Genomic DNA, 27,761 nt, shown 5'->3' on the forward strand with positions numbered 1-27,761 from the left:
GACACAAGAAATGATGTCTGAGAAAGTCCAAATAGATTAGGTGTAATTAAAAAAACTGTCTATTCCATTAAGGGACTTTAAAAAAAGCAAAAAAAAATTAATACTTTTAAATTCAGAAGCAGCTGATGTGTGGAACCAGATTTAAAGGTAGACGCTTAGGACAGGGGAGATTGCTAGTCATGGTGATTGTAGCTTGGCCCAGCTAACGTTGCTGTGACCCTGAAGTAGAAATGTACAGGGGTTGGACAATGAAACTGAAACACCTGTCATTTTAGTGTGGGAGGTTTCATCTCTTTTTGTTTTAATCTTTAAGTTGGACCAGCCTGGTGGCCAATCTTCAATAATTGCACATTGCACCAGTAAGAGCAGAGTGTGAAGGTCCAATTAGCAGGGTAAGAGCACAGTTTTGCTCAAAATACTGCAATACACTCAACATTATGGGTGACATACCAGAGTTCAAAAGAGGACAAATTGTTGGTGCACGTCTTGCTGGCGCATCTGTGACGAAGACAGCAAGTCTTTGTGATGTAACAAGAGCCACGGTATCCAGGGTAATGTCAGCATACCACCAAGAAGGACGAACCACATCCAACAGGATTAACTGTGGATGCAAGAGGAAGCTGTCTGAAAGTGATGTTCGGGTGCTAACCCGGATTGTATCCAAAAAACATAAAACCACAGCTGCCCAAATCACAGCAGAATTAAATGTGCACCTCAACTCTCCTGTTTCCACCAAAACTGTCCGTCGGGAGCCCCACAGGGTCAATACACACGGCCGGGCCAAACCTTTGGTCACTCGTGCCAATGCCAAACGTTGGTTTCAATGGTGCAAGGAGCGCAAATCTTGGGCTGTGGACAATGTGAAACATGTATTGTTCTCTGATGAGTCCACCTTTACTGTTTTCCCCACATCGGGAGAATTACGGTGTGGAGAAGCCCCAAAGAAGCGTAACACTCACACTGTTGCATGCCCAGAGTGAAGCATGGGGGTGGATCAGTGATGGTTTGGGCTGCCATATCATGGCATTCCCTTGGCCCAATACTTGTGCTAGATGGGCGCGTCACTGCCAAGGACTACCGAACCATTCTGGAGGACCATGTGCATCCAATGGTTCAAACATTGTATCCTGAAGGCGGTGCCGTGTATCAGGATGACAATGCACCAATACACACAGCAAGACTGGTGAAAAGATTGGTTTGATGAACATGAACGTGAAGTTGAACATCTCCCATGGCCTGCACAGTCACCAGATCTAAATATTATTGAGCCACTTTGGGGTGTTTTGGAGGAGCGAGTCAGGAAACGTTTTCCTCCACCAGCATCACGTCGTGACCTGGCCACTATCCTGCAAGAAGAATGGCTTAAAATCCCTCTGACCCCTGTGCAGGACTTGTATATGTCATTCCCAAGACGAATTGACGCTGTATTGGCCGCAAAAGGAGGCCCTACACCATACTAATAATTATTGTGGACTAAACCAGGTGTTTCACTTTCATTGTCCAACCCTGTATATCATAACAGTTTACTGCCCCATTGAGGTAGATTATATCTAATCTTTTTGTGTATTGGTGAAGAACAAGTGTACTCTTTGCAGAATTCTTTACTAGCCGGAATTATATCTCGATTCCCTGCAGAAGTTTTTGAAAGTAAAGGCAGACGACCAAACAAATAGAAACTCTGAAGTGTTCTCTGTCTTAAAGAAAACAGGTGGACAACAACCTCAATGCTGTCCTCTAACAAAACAGTGAAACAAACAGAGATATACTGATGAATTCAACATAAAGTTTCAAGTATAATGGAGAGTACACATGCTGAGTCAAAGAATAGCTATTTTTCCCCCTTTCTTTTGCTATATCTGTGCTTGGAAAAAAAAGTTGAATTTCCTGAAACTTGTTAGAAGGTGATGCCTGAGCAAAAGAAGAACCCGTTAAACTTTATGCACATCCATATCGCTTTCTTTAATTTGAAATAGAGTATTGGGCTTGGCAGAGAACGAGCTCTCCGAGTCCCGTTCTAGTAGTCTTTGTTTTTTGATCAAAAAAATCATCAACATCAACATTTTCACAGCAGGGTGGCAGAAAAGAGGAGAAGCTATAAGACAGACAGACAGACAGACAGACAGACACACACAACACACACACACACACACACACACACACAACACACACACACACACACACCACACACACACACACAGAGAAACACACAAAAAGCAAGAGAGGCAAAATCTGTGCATGACAAACACAGACGGTGACAGACGTGAGAGCAAGTTAAATGTGAAAAAAAATACAAAGCATGCTGAGACTTGCAGATGAGACAGCGGCAGAGAATAGGAAACTATTCAGTATGCAGATTTTACTTTATGGATTCAACTAACAGTAATGACATATCAATAGGGTTGCCATTAGTATCTGGACAATACTGAAATAATTACTATAAAAAGTGACACTCAAAACATAAAACACAAGGCCATGAAAGTACTCTCTGTCTCTACACAGACATGCACAGAGCACCTTATTTGCTTGCATCCTGCAAGCCCATTTGACAGCTTTCAGGTTGAATAACAGAAATGAAAATGGTCCAGAGAGTTTCCTATAGTCCCCCTCACCTCTGTGTCAGTTCATTTGTGACTATATAAATGCAACTCCGAATTGAGGTCTTTTATTTTCTCACTGATTTTCCTTATGCTACAGTTCAGGGTACTAAAATACACTACTTCAAAACAGCTTACTAGTATTCCACCTTCTCATTATCAATTGTCACAGTTCATTGGCTAGGATGAGAAATATCCCAGTACCAACAAAGAGGGGCGTGATCGTATCAGTCCTGTCACACAGATCATTTATTACAGAACATCTGTATGTCCATCTGCCCATCAACCTATAAATGAACAGGTCCTGTTAGTCAGCCCTTCAGCTGCCCTGCACTCAGTCATGCTCAGCAGATACAATAAATGTATGAACCTTGCTCCTCTCCATGTGAAGGATCAGTGGCTGACTTCAAGGTCATCACAGACTATTGAGCTCCTCACCCTGTCAAGAACAGTGAGACCAGACACCCTGTGTCCTCGTTTGGTAGCTTGCACATTTTTGTGACTGTGGTCACTACAAATTTAACAATCACTGGGCAAGCTTCAGAAAAAAAAACACATGAAGAATCAGGATATATGAATGAAGTAATCTTGCTTTTGCCTAAATTTGGAAGGTGGAATCTCAGAGTTCACAATCCAAAGAAGGTTCAACGCACACCATACCACTACAGAGTTACTTTAGTTGACAGTCTGCAGCCTCAGTTTCAAGAATGATCCTGAATACCCTCTGTCAGTTTAACATATTAGCTGCCAAAGCAGCTTTGAGAAGCTAAAATACTGATTAAATGCCGGCTGCAGAGTTCAACGTGCCAGCCCTCGAATATTTACTTCATTAACATTGGTCTCAGTGGTAAGTTCTGGTGCCAGATGGTTGCAGTACAGTGTCAAAAGCCCTCCATAACACCAAGGAATAATTGCAAAGGAAAACACTGGCACACACTGCAGACAGATTCAGTGTCTATTTCAGATGGAATTTTTATTAAAGCTTCAAGTTATCTTACCACTTGTATGGGGGGGGGGGAGTCTTGCAAATGTTAATGTGGAAGCAATACAGTCTGATTTGGAGGAGTTTTAATTGGAACCGTGGGAAAGAAATAGTTATGGAGGCGAGGAGAGAAAATGATGACTGATACACTCAGATGCTTTTCCAGCAACAGATTTAGGTGCATGAGTGCTCTCACACCATCAGTCACTGTAGCTCCATCTACTCCCGAGGGTAATTAAAAGAAGTAACTTTTTTTTCTCAACAGTTTCTATTCATTCCAGAATAATTTGAATTTCACAAGAAATTTTTTACCTGTACGGACTGAAAACTGTAGTAGTATTTGAGTACATGAATGTCAATAAGCTTGACACATAGGATACGACGGGGAGAAGAACAGCAGCATCAGTTAACAGTGACTGATAAGCTGTGCTAGTATTTCACAAAACTTCTGTTAATTTAAGTGGTTGCACAGCCACACTCGCACAAAATTAATGAACAGCTGGTGCTTGCTAAAACCAATCTTGTAGATCATACAGTCCCTTTTGCCACAACTTCATTTTAAAATATCTGCCATTGTAATGCCACTTGACTGTTATTTATTCAGCATTCATGGCCTAACTGACCCAAAGGTGATATTAACACTGATCACTGAAAGGCCACTAAGTCTTCCTCGTGTAAACATGCGAGACAGAGTGAAAATCATTAATGTACCTTTACTCATTCAGACAACACAAGCACCTGTCAGATGGAAAGGAAAGATCAGACACTAGACTACCCAGAATTCATTAAGTTGTGGCCAAGGTTCACGAAAAACCTGCCAGGAGTTCAACTCAGACCTGAGGTGAATGATAAGCTCGTCGGTGCAAATTAGAGTTTCTGCCCTCACAGGTTGTCAGTATACTTAGAGATGCATGTCTTGCAGTTTGACAGGGTCTGCTGTGAGACTGGGAATGAGTTTGCCATTGAAAGTTTGCACTTGGGTATTACAGATACATTTCAATGTTCACCTGACCGCATGCCGCCCATGAAGGAAGAAAGTGCAGTGAGGAAATGAACTCTGCTGTAACTACCCTGCAAGTCGTTGTATGTGTGGGTGTGAATCACTGGAACGCTGTCCTCCTTTCCAGCTAGAGGTCATGACTCTGCAGTGCGTTACAGACTAAGAAACGTGATTGTGTGCACCTACAGATACATGCAGGCTTTGGATTCTCCCCACCTATGGATGTGACCTAGACACCAGAGATTATTCTACTTGCTAAGATGGAAGCTACAACTAATGTGTTCATTCTGCTTTTGTGCATCTGGAGGAATATTTCAAATATGACCCCCTCTCCCCCCATTTTCTACTTCTGTTCTCTAGGGGTGGCCGGAGTTTGTGTTACTGGTAACTTCAGTCTGGCTGACTTAAAGCAAAGCTTAGTAGATGTGATAAAGTCCAAGCAGGACTTCAGCAAAACTGTCTCATTTAACATAGAAGCTGTTATATTTAAAATCCCTAGACAGATTTTTTCTTTTTTTAACCATAGGGTGCATTAATTGCAACACACTTTTTTTTTTTTTAGTAGGTTTCTATTATTTTTCAGCAGTCTGATACTGTATAGCACAATTAATCTTTTACATATTTTCATAAGCTGCCTTCAAGGTTGTTAGGAAGTGGTTTGATACTACAGAGAGAGGCTTTACAGAACATATCTCTATAACTGAGAAGCAAGCCACCTCTTTTCTGCACTTTCATGCACTTTAATGCAGTCTTGAGCAATTTTTGAAACCTAACAGCTCATAAAACCTTGCTTGTGCAAATAATTTTGTAATTGAATAATCTTCATCCTGAAAACTTCACATTCTTCAGCCATTTTCTAACTGCTCTTGCCACTATTTTGAACGATGTAGAAAAAAATGGCTCCATTACTTTTTTTCCCCCTGGCTTTTTAAACCATATCGCTTATTTTTAAAATGTTTACAGGCTTCATCTCAATGTGCATGACTAAGATGAAGCTGGCTGTAAAAGTTGCATTGGTAAATTAGGGGAAGATGCGCAATGTTAAATCTTTAAGGAATTTTTTTACAGATGCCATTATTGATTATAGCTCCCACAAGCATTAGAATTTTTCCTCCCCTATTTCCTTTCCATGCATTGCTTGAGAGGATCCTCAAAGTTTAATTTTTTTTCTTCACTATCACTCCTTCCCTCACACGTCTGTTTCCTTCTCTGTCTAAAATCACTCTCCCTTTTGGCTTCACTCCAAATCCTCCTTCTCTTTCTCCCTATGTAGTTCTCCGGACTGTGATGCATGGCTGTCTGTGTTCTCCAAAGTCCATTAGTTGCTGGCACTGGGGCTGCCTCCTCTCCCACAGACAGAGATAAAGATGCTGAGTGTGGCTGCCCAGTGAGTCGCATTGAAAATGAGAGGACAGTGGAAAAAGAGGTGTGGAGGGGGAAACAGGAGAGAAGCGAGAGCGAGACCGAGAGATTGAGAGAAAATGAAAGAAAGAGAGAGAAAGAGAGAGAAGAAGAGCATACATTTGAAAACAGCTTGAAAATGAACAGAAGCCCAAGAGTATAGGTGAAGTGAAAACAATGAAGGGAAGGGGCAGAAAAGGGGATAGATGACGCAAACACAGAAGGAGACATCAAATAGTGAAGAGTGAAAGAACGAAGACAAACACCATTGAGCAAGCGCCGGGAACAGAAAAAAAAAGAGGGGTTACACAGGGTTGAAGGAAAAGAGCAGTAGATACCAGAGACTGAAAAGACAGGAAAAAGAGAGAGAGAGAAGCTTTAGATTCCAAAAAAAAACCACAACACAAGAAGTACCAGAGAAGAGGGAGGGAGGAGAGGATGAGAAATGGAACGGGCTGAGCGTGAGGTGGGGATAAGAGGCGTGGGTCAATTGTAACCAGATATCCCATCACTGAAGCCATTAATAAATGCTTTTTTTCCCCTTTTAAATCTCTTACTCACCCCCCCTAATTAATCTACAATCCAGAGATTAAACTTGCCCTTTCCACTTCCATTCAAAACACCAGTGACTGAGTGATCCATTCTCTATTTTTCAGTACCAACCTCGTTTTATCTAGGAAATTAAGATGTAATCTAACAATTAGCTTCAGGTTGCAAAGTTGGCTAGACATGACACAGACCAGGCAGGTGAAAAATGTCTTTAAAAAAATGTTTTGTCTTTCAGCAGTGTGATTTGGCCCTTTTATTAATACTATTGTCTAACTTGCACAACTTTGCTCTTTATGTTTCTATTGGCATCATTGCCGCTGTGGTACCCTTCATATTTCTCTCAACCAGACTCTGTGTGCATTTTAATCTCCAGCAGGACCTATAAATGCAATAATTATGTGCTATCTTTTTTATCTTGGACTTCAGCAATAGATAAAAAAGGAGCCCAACGGAAAAAACATTTGATCCTATTGCCTCAAAAAGGTTGTTGGAATGTTTTATCATTTTAATTACTATTTGGAATTGAGATCTCCCTCCTAAATTATGGTGTTGTCTATGCTGTAAAATCGAAAATTCTTTTATGTGTATCATCTAATTGCTAGGAGTTTTTTTTTTTTTTTTCAAATTTCTCTGCAATAAATAGACATCTTTGTGATTATTTTTGCAGCATGGTTATCTCCCTTTAGTCTATAGTTGAGAAGAAGGTGGGTTGTCTCATTAAGGGTGTGAGAGAAATCATTAAAGCAGCAAACTTCCATGTTTTGAGTAAAAGTAATGCTTTTCAGGAAGAAGAACACACAGCCAGACTTAAACTGTGAACAATCAGTACTCTTCACAAAACATATGAAAAAATACAACTGAGCCCAAATCACATGCTTTTTTTAGAGTGCAGTTCTGTAGAATAGATTACATGTATTTACTTGCGTTAATGCTTAAACTCTAAAGTAAGCCTTATACTACTTGCCAAATAATGAAGACATATATTGAGTACTAATCCAGTACTTGTATTGAGTACTAATCCAGTCTGATCCAAGAAACAGCTACTTATATACTCTTATTCTAAAATCTGACACTGATTAAAGCTTTCATCTCCTCTATCTAGCCAACTTTTATGTTACCAAATTAACCACCATCTATGTAAATTCAAGTATTTCTAAATAGTTTTACAAGCTCACTTGATTAGATAGTGAGGAAGCTTAGCTTGATTAAAGCAATGCCAGCAGAGACTCACTGATACATAGCTGTATGCGCTTGATGATGAATAAAGTTGAATATAAACCTTCATACTCGACTCAGCTCAGCCTATCCAGACAACAACTACTGCTCTAGAAAATACTAAATTCTACCCTTAGAGCCAGGGGACACATCAGATTCCTTAAAATTAATGCTTTTAATGTGTTAGCTTGTTATCCTGGAGACATAAGTCTTGATTTTGCTGCTTCGAGACTTTGTAGAGACTCATTGCTGAAGTTTGGTTAAGCTACACAGCTCAGATTACTTACAACTTATAATACATTTAGCAAGAAACTTAAGTGGTATATTTTAGTTAATTTAGTGTTTAGTTAATTTAGTGTTAAACAAAAACACAAACAGTGTTAAAGCAAATTAAATAAAGACAGGTTTTGATTTTACACATTTAGAGGTCGAGATTCTTTATATACCTAAAAACAAGCAAAGAAATTAAGAAAAAAAGAAGCTTCTCAGCAAAGGTTAAATGTTTGCAAAACAATTTCTTTGAAAGTTTATAGCAAAAGCAAAAAATGAAATGAGGCATTTTCCTGCTGTTCTGTTTTACTAAACACTCTGTCAAGCAAAGAATGTGAAACAGGTTGGGAAGATGATTTGTTTCTGAGCTTGCCTCCACCAAACACACGAGAGGCAAACTGTGACATGGTTCCGTTTGGCAAGTGTCTCTAAAAACAGCACTGCTCAAAGAGCTTAAACAGTAACTTAAGACCAGCTGGAATTTGCGTTTATCCAAAGTTCTCATCTTGTTGCAGGGGAGAGGGCAGCATGCACTGTAATGTGAGTCAGGACATTGTTGCAACAGATGGTTATGGGTACAAGAGTGTGCAATTCTGAGAACACCACCAAACAGAATGCTTTTGGCCTGGCTATTAGAATATTCTTCAAAACTGTGACATATAAAGTATGAACAGTCATCAACAGTCATGTGGAAAAGAAAGCGTTCACGTGACTCTATGCACACTTACTGTTTCCATAGGAATTCAGAGAGTAGGTAGGAGTAAGATGCTAATCAAATGCACTTGATAAACTGATCATCAGCAAGTGAGACCACCTCTATAAAAGCAGATATTTTGACAGTTTGTTGGTTTGAAGCATTCAGCATTCAGGTGTGTTAATACAATGCCACAACCTCCCCAACAGAATTTACCCCAAGGTCAGAGAAGTTACAAAAACCAAAACCAAAAAATAAGCAATGATCTAAACAAAATCAACACCAAACCCCCCAAAACAAGAACTACATTTTAGACTCTACAGGCCTGAGTTAGAATATTAAAGTTAAAGTTGATGACAATATAATTTGAAAAAGGCTGAACAAGCATGGCATGGAAGGGTTGCCAGGAGAAAGCCTCTTCTCTCTAAATTGGACATGGCAGTACAACTAAGGTTTGCAAAGCTGTATCTGAACAAACCACAAGACTTCTGGGACTATGTTCTTTGGACAGACAAGACCAAAGTGGATATGTTTGGCCATAATGCACAGCACCACATTTGGCATACACCAAACACAGCATATCAGCACAAATACCTCATGCCAACGTCAAGCACAGTAGTGGACGGGTGACAGTCTGGCCTTGTTTTGCAGCCACATTATCTGGGCACCTTGCAGTCACTGAGTCGACCATGAACTCCTCTCTATACCAAAGTATTCTGAGGCAAATGTGAGGCCATCTGTCTGACAGCTAAGGCTTGGCAGAAATTTGGTCAGGCAACAGGACAATGATCCCAAACACACTAGAACAGAATAGCTGAAAAAGAAAAAAGCAAAGACTGAAGGTGTTGAAGAACCCAATCAAAGTCCAGATCTCAATTCCAAAACTGGGAAGTGATAAGGAAATACCCCCCCCCCCCCCCACCCCCACCCCCCCGGGAGCCTACAGGTGATAGTGCGGTGGTGGAGGGATTGAAAGAGAGCAGGCACTGATGTAGGGCAGCAGTGTCAATGACATGACAGAGGGAGAGATGAGAAATGTTGCTACTTTTGCACCCTCCTGCCAAATTGAGAGGGTGTGTTCTATACATGACGAGGAAGGTGAAGCATGTAACTGTACATGATGAGCTGCAGCTTGAGCTGCTTGCCTGAATGAGCTCACAAACTTTTCTTGGAAAGTCCATTAAAATGAGGGGAAAAAAAGTCATATGGACCAATGAGGGATTTCTTTAAACCTCTGGAACAGTCTCTAACATTTTCTCTAACTTTTCTCTAACTTTTGGCTAGTAGCCAAACTTGGGTTTTCTTTTCTTTTCTTTTCTTATGCAAGAAAAATTATTCTTGGCTAAAAATTGTAAAATTGAGTCACAAATACAGAGCTTTGCATCTAAGGCAGGGGTGCCCAATACGTCGATCACGATCTACTGGTCGATCGCAAGAGGAGTGCAGGTAGATCGCATGGAACTCCCAGTGAAGTTGGGGAAAAAATGTAGATCGCACTGCACCCTACGCATGTGCATTTAACCACGCTAGATTTGCTTTAACCACTTTAACAAGCTGCCGTGTCGCAAAGCTAGCCTCCAGTTTGTTTTAAACAAAACTGAAGAAAGGAAAGGCTATAAAAATGAGTTCCGTAGCCGGTCCAAATAAGAAACCCAAAACTTACCACTTCCATAGGGAATGGGAGGAAGATTTTTTTTTTTTTTCTCACGATGTCATATTTGAAGTGCGTTTGCCTCATCTGTCAGAGCGCCATTGCTATTCCAAAGAAGGGAAATGTAGAGCGGCATTTTCGGACTGTCCACAAAAACTATGACATTGACTTTCCTCATTGGACTAAAGTAACAAAAATGAATGTACACAGTTGAATTGTGCAATGTGGGTTAATGCAGTTATGCAAGACAAACTAATATGTGTTATAGATGAAATTTAAATTCAATTAAAATATACTTTATCCTAAAAGCACAAAATATGCAATAATAATAATTTAAATAATATAAAATAAATATGCGTTTTGCATTTTTATTGTGGGTAGATCCTTTTGGCTTGGTCGTCTTTCAAGTAGCTCGCAAGCTGAAAAAGTGTGGGCACCCCTGATCTAAGGCATTCAACATAGCCAACAGATATGCCACTGCATACAGCAACATACTGTATGCGCGCTCACACATATAGTAAAACGTAAACACCTGAATTCACAAACACAGATGCATACTCGCAAGTACTGTGTTAATGCAATTTATATCCAGTAATAAAGCAGGCTATAAAATACTGTATTCATTTGCTGACTTCCATTGATTTCTTTGTGAGGTGCTGTAATTATTATTAGACACAAGAGGTATAGCACGGGATAAAAGGGAAGGAGAGAAAAACACACAGTGACTTGGAGAAGGAGGGAGGGAGGCAAACAGATGAAGAAAAAAATTAATCCAGAAGAAGACTATTGTGAAGCTGTCAGATGGATTGACACTTGGGTGGCAGAAGAAGGAGAAACCAATACAAAGGCAGTTTCTGCATCATTATTACATATAAGAACACAGAGAAGAAAACATAAATAGACAGAAACAGATAACATAAATATTTTTTCTTCTCTTCTTTTAGTTATTTTTACTATACTGAACACTTATCTCCTCTCCTTACTTCAGTAGTTTCGCTCCCTCTGTTCCCTTCACTCTGTGCAGATTTGTCACATCTCTAGCAAACACACCAGTTTTTAATCAATCACCACAGCGAGGAAGGATATCTTCCATCTCTCTATTTTTGTTTAGCATCTATAATTCCCTTATTTCAAATGTCTCTTTCAATCCTTACAATCTTCCCTCTTTAATATGGAGAGTAACCCCCCCCCCCCCCCTCGTCTTTAGTCCCCTTTTCATCTGCTTTCCCCAAATCTCAGGCACAACACAGAAACACTGTCATCACATAGGCACAGAATTGTAACAGCAGGAAAATATGTTTGCTGTTTGGGCTTGTTGTGTTGAATTCTAATGAGCTATCACGCTCTGCAGGAAAAGAGCTTTCTCTTTTTCCTGTCGGGGTGATTTGCACTACTAGAAAATAGAAAATGAGAGAGCCCAGCAGCCAAAAAGGAATTTTCTGGTCTTAGCATAGCCTAGGTTATTACAGAGGATATTGCAGCAGTCATACCACAGCATAGTGACAGATATATATCAAAAGCTTATATGCCTCAGCAGAGATTTCATTCAAATCCAATAAAATACATGACAAACACATAAATATGGCATCAATTTTTAAAAATCTAATGAAATGGGTCTTGCCTTTGCCCCTCTTGTAAGTGTACCATGTCATAGCACTGGCTCGGACGCAAAATACTGCGTGCCACTCCGGACTATGGAAGCAAAACAACCTCAGCAGAAAGGGGAACCATGAGAATACAAAGAAGAAGAAAAAAAAAAACAAAACTGAAGGAATGACAAGAGGAAGCACAGGGAGATTGTGTTAGTGGGTGCAATGTAAGAGATACAAGTCACATAGCTGTAGGCAATCTTGGGACCTCAAAGCTTTGTTCATGAAAAGTCAACCTCTCTCAAGCACGGGGAGAGAGGAATCATAAACACAGAGATATGTCACCCCGAGCACAGCTGGGCCACCCTGCTCGGTAACCTTGGCAACTCCCTGACCAATGGCTCGTTGGCAGGAGGTCGTTAAAGAACTGTGACACTGATACAAACACCTACAGACTCAGAGAGCACTGCTGCCTACAGATACATTGTTAACCGTGATTTGAGAGGGCAAACAGGTGTTAGAGGGGCCTCTCTAAATTGAGAGAAGAGCAGCATATGCCTGCACTCGCACACGCACACAAACTAAAGCATCTGCGGTGGGTTTCATTGATATCATCTGTTTAAATTCCCCCCACCCCCACCCACTGCAAAATCCACCTTACTGCGCCACACTTGATGGCTGACTAATGAAGAGAGAGAAGAAGTGCCTAAGTATTCATAAACCTTAAATGCATGGGTAATTTTTTATTTTTTTTTTTTTACCCGTTCTCAATCTCAGTTCTGCCTTCAGAGTCTTATCAAAGTCACTGGAGTCTCACAGACAAGGTGTCCTTTGCAGCAACACATTTGGGTTTTCATAGTAGCGAATCTCACTCCCATGATGTCACGTACTGATACTCGCTAAGGACTCCTTCACATTTTGCACGGGCTAAGCACCAGCCTTCAAGTGGAAAGCTGATGTGAATTAGCTTTCCTCACCAAGTAGTGAGGAGACCTAAACAGTGAGCAAACAACAAAAATAACCAGAAACTGATTAACAAAGCCAAAGTGCAAGTACTTATACTGTATTATTCAGTTTTAAATGCTAATGCTTGTAACCTTTTCAGAACATAACACTTACTATAGAATCCTGCATCACTTGCAGTAACTACATGATATCCTTTCATCAGTCCTGTGTTCTCTTGTTGAGTGTTAATAAAGTATTGGGCCAGTATGCATTTAAGAGCTTGCTAGAGCAACAAAAATAAATAAAAATAAACAAATAAATAAAAAAAATGCATCAGTAAAATATGGCTTGCTCCACTCATTCGCTTACATTCTGCTCTTCTATATTTCCGCTCTGTCTAGGTCCCTGTCTACCCATTCAATCTCTATTTCTATATAATCTCTCCTTCACTTCCTGTCATTGCACTTTTTCCTTGTCCCTTCTTATCCATGTGTAGTTCCTCCCTCCATTGTCACTCCTCTCATAGTCCCCCCGCAATCCACCACCACCACCACCCTCTTGCCACCTAAATTTCCCAATTTCTGTCTTCCTACTCCTTGAGCACCCATTCACCATCTATGCCATCTTCCACTCCTCCCTTCATCTCTCCTCTGCTTTGTCTTGATTGTCGTCTGGAGTGGTGTGATGGCTGAAGGATCCAAACAGGTCTTGGATGATTTGCCACCAGCTCTATCTGGAAGAGGACTCAGCATAATCTTTATCATCATCACTGAAGTCATTATGGTAAATTGGCGAAAGCTTATAGGCTTACATTATACAGATACTTACTTCCAGTCTCAAGATATATGCAGCAGAGGTGAAGAAATGATGGTAATTTTTATCACAATTTCTAGAGTCATTACACTAAATGGGGAGACAGTGATAGGATGAAATTAAGTGTCTGAAAACGGCTTGTTGCACAATGGAGTTGAGCATATGTAGGATAAGTGGAGAAATTTTCCAATTTTCCTTCAGCAGTAAATTTGACATAGCATACATAGAACATTACATTACATAGCATAGAACACAGGTATGTATGACATGTAGGGGGACCTGATAGCCTGGCCGGGCCATTTGCTTTGCATCATTTATCCACTCACTTTACTTCCCATCTCAACTGTTCCTAATGAATGAAAGCATAAAATGTTAAATAAAAAAATAACTTAAATAAATAAAAGAAATGAAAAGATAAAAGTTTTTGTGGTCATAAAACCTCATCGTGACAAACGCATATTAAAGGATCATAGAATGTTAAGTAATATTTATATGTTATATGCTTCTCTTGATTGATGTGACCTTATCAGCTCAGTGGGTCAGATTCATTTTCGGGTAATAAGAATTTGAAATTCAGATCCAAGAAATTGGTATTTTTCAGTGAGGAGACCGTTTCACAAGTGACAGCAGCAATGTAAAAGCACTTTACCTGAAGTAAATGTTCCTCTATATAGTATAATCCAAATATATTCATAATGTATGAAGCATTTAATTTCGAATTCACTGCTTTCAACCCACTCGTCTGACCTCTTTTTCTCCCTCCGTTTCCAAGCCTTCATTGGCTGTTACACATACGGGTAAAATTTCTTCCAAAGGCTTCATCGTCCTTTTGAAAATTATTTATTGCAGGGTTAGGTTGGACGGATAGTGAATTCACAAGGTGTTACGTGTCTCTGTTGGAGAATAGGACCTTTACCATGCATTTTTTTCCCCCTCTAGCCTAGCCTTGATAATGTTCCAGTAAAGGTTTCAATACAGTCTTCTTTTCCTTTTTAGGAATAAAGATAATATATAGTAGGCAATGACATGAGGCGAAAAGATGCATTTTCTAAAGTGAAACCTTCCCATGGTGGAACGGAAAGTCATACAGACAGAAAATCACTCACTGGCAATCCACTCAACTCTAAAATCACTCAGCAGTCATCAGAGACTCTTAAAGCCTGACAGAGAGTAGTTGTCATATATTCACGCAGGGATACTTAATGCAACTCAGTCAGGTGTGTGTATGTGTCGGCACTGGCATGTATGTGAATAAACATGCAAATGTGTGGGGTTCAGTGTTGAGAGTTTCCAGTAAAATGTGACACAATATGCCACACATGCATGCACGTGCTATAGTATTAGAATATAAAAGGCACTCAGTGGAAACTGTTTCTATTTCATAGTAGTCTCCTGTCACATTGGCTGAAATTATTACAGACAACAAAAATCACTAGATGACACTTTCAGCTATACACACATGCATAAAGCACACACTGCATTAACTGTATAGAGTTATACATATGGAATTATAAAGAAAAGGTAAGAGAATACAAAACCATGCAGGCATTTCGGTAGATGAGCTGCAATATTCTACCATTACTGCCACATATATTAGCACATCTAATTATTATCTACGTCATCAAGGGTTTTGCAGTATTTAGAAGTTAAGTAACTGATACTGACAGAAGAAAAGAAGACTTTCATTTCTCTCTTGAGACAATACAATAATAAATAGCGGAGACCACAAGTAAGTACTCCATTGACTTAAACGAAGATGCCATTATGTCAAACAGTGACACAGAGCACAGCAGTCTTTGATATCATATGTGACACAAAGTTAATGAGATATCAAGGCTGAGGTGCAACACCTCTCACTGTATTGAGTGCCTTGATCATTGACTGAAATGGGAGAGACACATATATTACCCTGTGACAGGCCTCACCCTGGAGCACTTGGCTGGCTCTGTGTGTGTTTGTGTATCAATGTATGCAAGACGCGTATGAGAGGAAATGTGTTAATGCATGTGTAAAGCATGCTACTTAGGGAAATGCAAATAGGTATTTGTGTGTGCATCTGAGTAGCTCTGTGTGTACGGACGTTTATGTGCGTGCATGTGCGTGTGAGTGTACGTGTGTGTGGGCGTGAACGTTTGTGTGTGAGTGATAGCAGAGACAGCTCAGACACTGACCTGTTCTGACATATAATATTATTCTGCCACGGGGGATCGAAACTGAAAAGGGAGAAAATCCATGGTGCACAGGAGACAACGGTGACGGAGAGGAGTAAGAGGTTTATTGGGAAAGAAAAAAAAAACAGAGAAAGAGAGGGAAGAAACAGAGGAGAAAGAGCATGACACTGAGGGAAAAAAATATATCAAGTTCTTAACCTCACAAGAATCAAATATAGCAAAAGGGACTGGATTGAAGAAGACAAAACATTCTGAATAAATCAAACTGAGACAGAGAACAAAAAATGTCTGACTCATAGGGTCTGTTAATAACATTATGGCCTTCCAAATAGCATCCAGCTTAAAAAAGAAAAAAAAAACAATTCAAGGTTCTCTTCACTACTTTCCAAATGTATTTGTCAGTATGAGAAGAAATTTTAACGGACTGGAAGTCTCCACATTGACAAGATTTTTTTCTATAGAAGGAAAATCAATGATTGGAAAGTGCAACATGTACAGAGTGTACACGAAGTATCCAGTGTTTCCCAGTTAAATCGTGCTTACATTTACAGTGCTGAATATAGGAGTAATTAAATAGTACCGGTAATTTGATTCATTTGCTTAAACATACACAGTCAAGGCAACAGCGTCACTGTCAGTGGCACTGCAGCAGAAAGAAAAAAAATCAGCTTGTGTCAATGCAGTCAGCAGAGAGGGACAGGCATTAGTGAACCACTAGAGTGCACCCTGTAGCTTTTAACACAAAGTAGATAAAAAAAAAAAAAAAAAAAAAAAAAAAAAGACAGACAGAGAGACAGTGGGGTTGCAGAAAGAAATATTATAAGGAGAAGCAGAGAATGAAAGAAAGATTTGGGTAGGAGTTGGGAGTCGGAGGCGGGGCACGATGGAGTGATAGAACGCTAACAGCCAAATATTTGGTGGTGCAGTGAAAAAAAAAAAAGATGCAGGTGAGAAGAAAGCAACAGAAATTCAGAGCAGAGGATGAAAGAACAAAGTAAAGTATAAAATCAAGAGAGACATATTCAGAGGGGATATCGGCTTCCTTCTTGTATTCTCGCTCAGTGCTGCTCTGCAGTGCTTACTTGCCACTCTGGAGGTGTCACCTCTGTCATACAGAATTTATCCGTGAAAAGCAGATCCTCTCTCAAAAACCTTCATCCAGCCCTGCCTCTTGTCAGTCCTGCCTCCTCCCACTGTGCCGCATCTAAAAAGCAACCTTTTTCATATGACTTACTTATCATAGAGAATTTAGCCTCAGTTGATAATTACTAAATCACTGCCCAGAAGAACTGCTCCTTGATATATATTTATGAGTTGCTGCAACCCAGTCTTCTAGCAGGAAGTGGGCTTTTAAATTTCCACAACAGCATGATGTCTGACAGCATCTCTGGTCACGAACTCATTTAAAAGCATGCACACTATGTCTGAATTGCATCACACAAGGAGTTCAGGTGTTCTCCTGGGTAGTACAATTGCAGTGATACTTCACATTTGAGCTGTTCTTGTTAACTGTGGTTTTTCCACTGTTGCACACGTGGGGTGTAACAGATTTTTTTCCCACAACCTCCTGCGGCCAATCACTGAAAAACAACACAGAGTTTGACTTTGGTCCTGTCGACCTTAATGGTGAGCGTTACAGTTATGACCTGTTGTCTTCACGTGCACCAAATATCCAGAGTGGCAGGAGAGCACGCTATTATCTCATCTGTTGCAGTACTGACACATTTTACCATGGTTTTGAACAGGACTGTCTCCCCTTCAAAGGCATCAAATGGCACTGTATTCATGTGGCACCATGTTAGTCTATGTTATTCCATGGTGTAGAAGCTGTGCAGCAGAAATATCATAATTTTAAAATCATTATAGAAAATTCAGTGTGATTTGTCTTTGGTGCCACTGTTTCTCACACTATTATGCCAAAATCACAGATGTCAGCTCACTAGGTAAGCGTGTTTTCTCAAGCTGTTGTTGTCAAGTTTGCACTAAAGGTGATAAATATTTTTGCTGTTACAACACACAGGTCTGTTTAGTAAAAAAAAAAAAAAAAAACTCGATCATTCATGGTTCTGGGGATACTGCTCATTAGGTATACATGCTAAAAAAAAGACAGCATCACCAACAAGGAATGCTTTTGAGTAAGTGTTTATAGTTGCTTTTTTACATGTTATTATGTACTGGATTTAATGCATAGTTCTAAAACTACTGTATGCCACTTTCATCACTCCTCCCAAGACTTCCAATGCTGGCTCCAGTTCAAGTCTAACATATTCTGGAGAGAGAAAGGATAAAGTGAGACCCTCTGGAAGAGTGAAGCACGATGCAAACAGAAAGTGGGATGCATGCAAATGAGATGCAGCAGTCAGGTATTTATGATGCTGGGTAATCACCAAGGGAATTAAGTATTTAGTCATGCGAACGTTATCTGTGTATCATTAACATCGTTTATCCCCTATCAACACAGACGACCCTGTAGCATGAGCGGCATGTCAAAACAGGGCTGAATCTGTGTTTTATAAGGATGCACTGTAGACCATACAGTAAACATCTTCAGTTCTCTGTGTATTAAATGCATTATGAACTAGGCATTACTAGAAAATGCTGAATAGATACTGGTACTTACATAACTTACCTAAAAAAAATAACTGTCAGGAAATTTTAATCTGCATATCAGTGCACCTGATAGAAATACTGGGTAGTACATAAAAGAACATAAAACTGTACTAATAATAGTGAGTGTAGAATAAAAAATACGTTGTTTTTTCTCAAAAAAAATCTATATCTGGAGAGCCTGTACAAGATGGGATACCAACAATAAAAAAAAAAAAAAGATTCACTCAGAATACCCATTACACATCCAAACATACCTGCATTAAAGAAAAATGGTCACAAAGATCACTCTATTAAAAATACATACTAGCAAAACTTGAAATTCTTTCCTTCTCATAAGCAGACAAAGCAGCATGAAAACCTTTGGCAAAGCATCATGTGACATACAAATGCATTAAGAGCTGAACTGAGCTGCTTCTTTTTGGGAGAACATTTTCAGTTTCCATTCCAATTAGTTTTAGGTGTTCAAAGAGTAAAATCATCCCTATGTACAAGGAAATATGAAAATATGCTCCAGCTGCTAAAAGCACGTGCACAAAGTGCATGATGTGTTTTACACGTCATGACAAATTTTGTGATCATACTGAACATTTAGCAATATGCAGGGCAGCAATGCTCTCAGGTGGCTTTGCTCTCTTGGAGAGTAAAGATGTAGGATGATTCATAGAGAGTGATCAAACCACAACACTAATCAGGTTTTTAGGGATAATGTCACCATATACTAAATGGAGAAAGGTGACAAATAAAGCCAACAATAAGCGTATGGAATTATCTCAACTTCTCATTTGCAGTGAGAGGTGGTAACATCCATACCAATATCATGTGATTCACATCATTTTTACACTCAATAAGCCCTTCAATGACCCACTCATCCCTATGCATGGGGGAGCTGTATGGTACCACTAACATCAGTATGGAACTGTTTTATTATAACAATGTTTTATCACAGGATAAAGGTGATCACACAGAAAAACTCTGTATTGATTTTCTCTGACATATGACTTTAAGGGTATAAGTGGATCCATAGTATTGCCTTTAATTTGACACCCATCTGTATGTTTTTAAAGTGAACAGTAAAAGCTGATTTAGAAGTACTCAAATCCCCCTAATCCCTTAATCCTTGCTCTTTTTTTATATTGTACAAAAGAAATTTAACACCACTGGCAAACTGTAACTTGAATTATAACATAATCCAAAAAATATGTTAGTGCAGATATGTCACAAAGAATATATAATACATTAATAAAGTATAGACTCCAAACTGGGATGACTAAAAATATCACTTGTGCAGGATCCTCTGAGGTAGATGTCATTTTGTCCTTCAGGGTGAGTTCACACAACCGAATTTTGCATGTGTGTATGTTCTCAAAAAATGACAGGATCAAATTATGGTAAATTATGTCTCGAATGTGGACTGACTAACAAATAATTTCATTGATGTTGCTGCCCTTCTGCACCTGTCCTGTTTATTCAAAACATATCATGGGAATAACTCGACTCCCAAGTTTATTTTATTAACCACAATCATTTTATGTGTACAAAGGTTCTTTAATTGAAACCAAAAAAATAATTAAAAAGGAAAAGACCCACCTTGCGAATGCCTTCTTTTGACTCCTCGACATTATTATCGCTTCCTCCTGTGCGGTTAATCATCCGCCACATTTGAGAGTACATGGGGTCCCTCTCAAAGGGGTTCATAGCCTTGGAGCGCACCTGATCATAAACTGCGGAGTCCAACACCGTACCGTAAGGCAATTCTGTCTGCTTGGATAAGTCTTGTAGAGACCTACAGAGACACAGGTGGTGAAAAGGGTTAATATTCACTCATCCATCAATCCATAACAGGAAGAAGACTGAACCTAAAAGACCCTTCAGTTGTATTGATACACATTTATTCCTTGACCGCTGTTGATGCTATTAAAAGTACTACATCTTTTTTGTTCTATAAGTGCCCATAATAATAGTAGATACTACTTTTTCACTTATGCAACACTGATGGTACTTTCTAGATGATTCATTTGTAAAATGCCTGTCCAAATAACGATGATACTAAGATCGCAGAAATGAACAGAGCCCAAGTAAACTGCACTTCCGAAAAACACTGGTTTCAGCTTTCCATTCACATTACTTCACAATACAAGCTTTCAAATTGATGTAAGCTTTGCATACGTCAATCTGCACTTTTAAGTATCCATTTTGGATAAAATCTGTATAATGTGAATCAGCAGCATCTGATACTATCTGCCAAAAAAAAAAAGAGTCTGACATTGGGCTGAAAGCAGAAAAACACCCAAATCAACTCTCCATTCACTGACCAGATTAAATCTCTAACTTTGGCACTTTAGGCTTGGCACTCACATGTTTTTGCATCACAGGACATGGTGAATAATCAGTCCTTTGTTACCGTCTTGGTAATTCCCAGTGATAGCTGATAGGTGCTAGAAATGGGGAATTTTTTATGATACAGAGCACAAATGGAGTGGCCAGCTGTGTCTTGGTTCAGACCCTTACCTACCCATAAATGAATGACTTGGATCTAAATTTTCTATGGACCATCAGCAGAAGTTGACAACAACATGTAATTGACATGGAGGATAAACAGAATAAAGTGATTTGGCCACAATGAAAAGGTATGAGAAAAATGCAACTGGAAAAGTGTTTCAATTAGTAGTAGTCACTTGGTTCACGGTGTTTAATAAGATGGCTTGGCTAACCACACAGTCATGATAGCTACAACTACACAAAGAAAACTGAAACACTCATAAAGAACTGAAAAAATACACACATACAAGTTAATCTGTCTTAAGTTTTTTCTATGTCTTTTCTCTTTTTTCCTTTCTCCTTCGTTCCACCCCTCACCCATAAACTGTCACCTCTGGGGGAATACACAAGCTATTGTTAATTATAACGCAACGGTGCTTGGGTTGCCTTTCAAAGAGTTTGGCCGCTGAGAAATGTAATGGAGAACCATTTACAAGAACTAATTACTGTTTGTTTGTTAAATGGTTGCTACATACCACCCATGGATTTGAGAGACAAACGTTTGGGAAACAAAACATGCACACAAAAAAAGCTCAACATGTCCTGCTTAATGAAGAACAACAAGTATATATTATCTTACTTCATTAATTCAGTTGTAATACAGTACACCCACGAAGCAGATTTACAATGGGCACAAATATGAGTAGTTACTGTTTCCATTTTTACCACACTGTTCATTTTGTTGAATATGCACGCACAGAGACACACACGTGTGAAATAATACTTTGGACTTCTTACGAAGGGACCGCTCTTGTGGTTCCCCCTGGCTCGAGCCCTCCTCAAAGATCTCACTGACCCATTCTAAAAAAAAAAAATCCTTTGAAGATTTTAATGAACTTTGCCACGAACATGAATCTTTTATTTCCACCAATTAATCTTTGGCCTAAATAATCTCCCCTCCCCAACCACTCCCCTGTGAATATGCACGCCTGTCAGCACACTCTTTGACCGGGATTCCCCCTTTGTGAATTGCTTTCACTGCATACTACCTCTGAGCTCATTCTTTAATGGTGCGTGTGTAGGAGACACTGAGAGAGAATTATATATTAGGCCTGCATTAGATTAGGCTAGAGTTCATTGGAAAAAAGGGGAAAAAAAGATAAAAATGATTTATAGTTGTTTCACTAGTTCAATATTTTGATTAATAATGAAACAATGCAAGGACATAACAGAGAAAGAAGCTACAAAAAGCTGGTATGTAGGACTGAGTCAAGTATCCAGTTTATAACTAAAACCTATGTTTAAAGAAAATACAGATCTGATTCACCCCTTTTTGAGTAACCACTGCATATAATTCCAAGACTGATAACCAATAGAAAACACAACTGTGTCTTTCTTTAAGTCAAAAAATGTCACAAACTGAGCATTTTTCCAAAATGCTTCCAATAAATCTAGGAAAAAAGGGAAAATGACTTTTCATATTTTGATGTTGATAACAAGTAGCAGTGCAAGTTCAAAATACACCTTTTTATCTTATATTGGACTTTAGTGCAACCCCAACAGTTAAGTCCTTTCTCTGGAAAAAACTGTTTTAGCTCCTCTTGCTTTGAGGTTACTATCCCTTTAAGGCATTTTTCATCTGATTGACTACTCTTTGCAAACAGAAGGTTTTAACAGTAGAGGTTGGGGCTGCTGTAATGCTGTGCAGTGCTGTATGTCTGAGATGACGATATTAATTAAGAATGTTTACTCTCACTGATCCAAGAGTAGAAAAAACTGCTTAGCACACTTATATATAAATGATATACACCGATCAGGCATAACATTATGACCACCTGCCTAATATTGTGTTGGTCCCCCTTTTGCTTCCAAAACAGCCCTGACCTGTCTCCGTCATCATGGACTCCACTTGACCCCTGAAGGTGTGCTGTGGTATCTGGCACCAAGATGTTAGAAACAGGTCCTTTAACTTCTGTAAGATGTGGGGTGGGACCTCCATGGATCGGACTTGTTTGTGCAGCACATCCCTTATATGCTCAATTGGATTGAGATCTGTGGAATTTGGAGGCCAAGTCAACAACTCAAACTCGTTGTTGTGCTCCTCAAACCTGAGCCAGTTTTGCTTTATGGTGAGGAGCATTATCCTGCTGAAAGAGGCCACAGCTATCAGAGAATACTGTTTACATGAATGGGTGTACAGGGTCTGCAGCAATGCTTAGGTAGGTGGTACATGTTGAAGTAACATCTACATGGATGGCAGGACCCAAGGTTTCCCAGCAGGACATTGCCCAAAGCATCACACTGCTCAGTTCTGAAGTTCACGCCCGTATTGTTGGTGCTTTTGGCAGTGGACAGGGGTCAGCACAGGTAACCTGACTGGTCTGTGGCTATGCAATTCCATATGCAACAAACTGTGATGCAATGTGTATTCTGACACCATTCTAACAGAACCAGCTTTAACTTTTTCAGCAATTTGAGCTACATTAGTTTGTCTGTTAGCTCAGACCACACAGACCAGCCTTCATTCCCCACGTGTATCAGTGAGCCTTGGTTGCCATGGCCCCGTTGATGTTTCACCACTATTCTGTCCTTGGACCACCTTTGACAGATACTGACCACTGCAGACTGGGAACACAGTTTTGGAGATGCTCTGACCCAGTCGTCTAGCCATCACAATTTGGCCATTGTCGCTCAAATCCTTAGCTTGCCCATTTTTCCTGCTTCTAACACATCAACCAATATATCAATATATCCCACCCACTAACAGGTACCATGATGAGATAATCAGTGTTATTCACTTCACCTGTTAGTGGTCATAATGTTATGCTTGATTGGTATATACAGACACACACACAAACACAAAAAAAGTGTTGAGCTGCCCATCTTTATAGTTTGCTTCAAAGGAGCCAGACGTCCTTGTAGTTTTTTAAAGTATTCCAGAGCAATAGTTCTCCAGGCTTTCTGAAGGTCTTTCAAAGTTTTGCTTTGGACATTGGCTGCTTTTTTTTTTTTTTTTACTCATTTTCAGTCCAGTCCTTGTCGCTCACCATTTTTTTTAGAGGAATGTTTTTTTAAGCTACTTAACACTGACCTATGACTCATTCAAACATAAAAAGGTATCTAACCCAAGAGATGAACCAATACGGTGTCTACATCTAACAGACAACTTAGCAAAACCATTTTTAAACTGTATCTTTAGGCACTTTGTTACTAGCAGCCTGTTGCAAAAACACACCATTTGCTCTTATTTCTTTACTTGGTTACATCTTTACTCTATGAAAAATGCCAAAAATAAAAGTTTGAGAGGCATAAAATAGCATCTTTGCACCAATGAGATGAGATGAGATGAGATGAGATGAGATGAGATGAGATGAGATGAGATGAGATGAGATGAGATGAGATGAGATAAGATAGTGTTTATTTGTCACATGCACAGTTATACACAGTACAATGCACAGTGAAATGTATTTTGTACCTGCAACCATATATACACACACATATAAATAAGAAGAAGAATAAGGAGCTATTAGCTGAAAACTTGGTATGTCTTGGCATGGTGTGCAGTGTGTTCTTAAAAAAATTGAGGAAACTGGATAAGTGGAGGACATAAAAAGAAGTGGAAAGCCTAAAAAACTCCAACCGATGAACAGTATCTGAAAGTCGTGTTCTTAAGAAACAGGGAAAAATACAGCAAAGTCCAGACATAGGACCTGAGAGACAGCTGTTTCTTCAGTTAATGCAGTTTCATCAGAAGTGGTTTGAGTGGAAGGGTGGCTGTGGCAGGGTGGGATCACCTTAATAGAGGACGTAACAAAAGGCAGTCCAAATGTCATTCAAGAAGCCTGGAGAGCTATTCCTGAAGAAAATTACAAGAACTAAGAAAGTTCAGGCTGTGTTGAAGAATGAAGATGGTCATACCAAAATGAGTAAACTTAAAAAGTATCAACAATATTTATTAATCGCTTACTTAAACACTATTAAATTCCTGTATTCTTTTATTATTGTGTGTCTGTTTATATGAAATATGTGTTTAATTATCTTTCTGTGAGTGTTTTATGTGAAAGAAATTTTTGTCTGTGCCTATGCATAGCTGTGTGTCCACAGAATTGTGTTTCTGTCCTGTGTATGCTAGCTCATTTTGCAACCAATTATATTATCCCTAAGCAGCTCAATGAGCAAGTAAATGGAGTGAACAACAGCTGAATTTTTTGTGTGACAAATAGCGCGCGTGTGTGTGCGTGTGTGTCAGTGAAAGATAATGACTGAAAGATCGAAAGTCTACACAGGGACCCTTTTAATAGCAGGTTAAACAGGGCATATATGTATGAGTAATTCCTGTGTGTATAAATTTGTTTCTGGATATTTGGTCTTCTGGTCATCTTTGGTGAACACTACTATCAATAAGGTGCTTTTAGGAAAGATTTTCAGCAACAAAAACTGTGTGACCTTAATTTTGCCTAAATGAACTAGAAAGGACAAAGATTAAGTTGGCTTTATGATTTCAATTAATCTGTAAATGTAGTAGACTTGATAAACCTTGATCAGGTAAGTACAGTAACACATTAATAGCTAACTATTCTGTACACAGCAACAGGCAATCAATATGGACTGAAGTCAACTGAAGTGGTAGTGGTTCCAGCTGTGGCACATTTGGCTAGCTGAAGTGAAAATCATTACTGTTCATTTCATAATTTAAAAATACTGGAAGTTCTTTTTATCTGTGTGGCCATTTTAGTCTATATGCTTTGATCAGCTTATCAATATTTTTACTGGGGCAGTATGCAGGATTTTGTATTCATGTTCATTTTCCAGGGAAAGCAATGTCAGAAACAGAATGAACAATCCACACTCATAGTAGATCAAATCAGTTTTTTTTACATCATGAGTTTACTGAAGCTTTACATAATCTAATCGATATCTGCCAGTGGACAATGTGCTGCTTTATCTGATTACTAGAATGCAGCAGACACAGAAGAGTCACCTGCAAATATAAAGCTAACAGACATATTCACACAAGCAAGTGTGAAATGACCTAACTGACTTTATTGGCAATCTTCATCAACCATAAAATATGTCTTCTGCTGTATGAGGCTGGGCCAGGAAAGAAGTGTTTTATCCTCAAACGCTCCATCCATCTTTTAGTCTTCCCATCCTAACCAATTCTTCCGCTCCATCTATTCCCTCTGTTCGCTCTGCTGTCTCTTACCTCACTTTTACCCCTCAAAAATACATTTCCCATTCTGACTCATCACCATTACCAGAAACCTTCACCATGCTCCCATGCTTCCTTCCACCCCTCTTTGCACTCTTCTCTCTTTGTTCCCTTCTCTATCTCTAACCTTTGCCTCCTTACTCCCGTTTTCTTCTTAACCCGTCTCATCTTTTCTTCCACGTGCTTGCTCTCTTCATTTCCGCTTTATAATGCTTATTCCCCTTTGTCTCTCTCTTCATACATTCCTCTCTAGCACCCTCTCTTTGCTACTCTCCACTGCCATCTCTCACTGTTTTCCTAAAGGATTCACACTGAAATTGAGGGAAAACATCCAAGCGTGAAATAGTCCAGAGAGAGTTCTGAGCGTTCACTTGTTATTTCATTTTCAGGATGAAACAAGGGCATTAATACTTAAAAATCCTGTCTGTCCTGATAGAAGACACTAAGGCGAGCAATGCCTCCATTCTTCCCCCGACCTTCTCTTCCTTTCTTGCCCATGTGTGTGCTCCTTTGCTCTTTTCCATACTAACTAATTCACTCTCTCAATCACATAAATGCATTCAATCTAATTCCATCTGCATAATATGTTAATCAAGGATTAACAGATAAAAGTGCATGCTAATCAAAACATCACAGACTCCTATTTTTTTTCTACATGGCTACATTTCTCATCTCGCCATTGAGATTTTGTTACACTTTACAATTACTCTCAGTTTGTTTTAGGAATGTTCCCTCTCACCACTTATCCCCCAAACCCATCTTTGGAGGCCTTAGGCCATGTGAGTGCCGATGTTTAGCTGGTAATTATGGCACTAATGACCCAAGAAGAGTCAACACACTAAAGATAATGCATTAAAATTTATGGAAATCCTTAATTAGCTCAACGTATGCTGAATGAGGCAGCAAACTGAGAGCCACTCATTAATGACAGCAAAGTGAAAAACAAACAAACAAAAGCAATTGACAACAGACAAAAGAAAGAAAGAAACTATAGATCGACACATTTACAAGAGGCTGGGGAGAAGGACTTGGAACAAAGAGGCAAAAAACAAGAGCGTGAATGAGGGATGCATTGTGACCAAAGTAATCCAAAGGAAAGGTCTTCTAAATACATAACAGAGACAGAAAGCAGAATGACAGATACAAACTGACAGAACCAAATTAAGAAACAGATAGTGGTGAGATTTAGAGAAATAAATGTTGTTTATTCCAAAGCCAAGCACAATTAACTGTGGCACTGCCAGGCATAGCGGATGCTTCGGCATGCTGATTAGTCCAATGAGAGATGAGCGTTTCCTAGTGCCACCAGGAGAGAAGCAGGCAAACATATTATCACAAGGATAGATAAACAGAGGGCACAGTGCTTCAGGAAATTTCTGTGTTTTTTTGTGTGTGTGTGTGTGTGTGTGTGCGCAATGAGCGTAGGCAGCTTTTCCAGTTGCCTTGGAACTGGAAAAAAAAATGCTAAAATACTTTTTTAAATACTTTTTTTTTTCTCCATGCTTTGACTGTTTCTCTCACTCTCTTTGTCATTATTTTCCCTACCTTCATGAGTAGAACATACGCATGGATGCACACAAACACACA

The 27,761-nt window shown here is 39.3% G+C and overlaps 1 protein-coding gene across 1 annotated transcript in view; it reads right to left on the minus strand.

Annotated features, from left to right (window-relative positions):
- grid2 (glutamate receptor, ionotropic, delta 2) overlaps positions 1 to 27,761 on the minus strand; it is a 540,691-nt gene that overhangs the window by 50,268 nt on the left and 462,662 nt on the right. The window contains exon 13 of the mRNA XM_030736912.1: positions 20,072 to 20,267. Within this exon, the coding sequence (XP_030592772.1) occupies positions 20,072 to 20,267 (196 nt within the window). The remainder of the gene's footprint in view (positions 1 to 20,071; positions 20,268 to 27,761) is intronic.

The sequence above is a fragment of the Archocentrus centrarchus genome, chromosome 9 (genome assembly GCF_007364275.1).
Source record: "Archocentrus centrarchus isolate MPI-CPG fArcCen1 chromosome 9, fArcCen1, whole genome shotgun sequence".
Classification (NCBI taxonomy): Eukaryota; Metazoa; Chordata; class Actinopteri; order Cichliformes; family Cichlidae; genus Archocentrus; species Archocentrus centrarchus.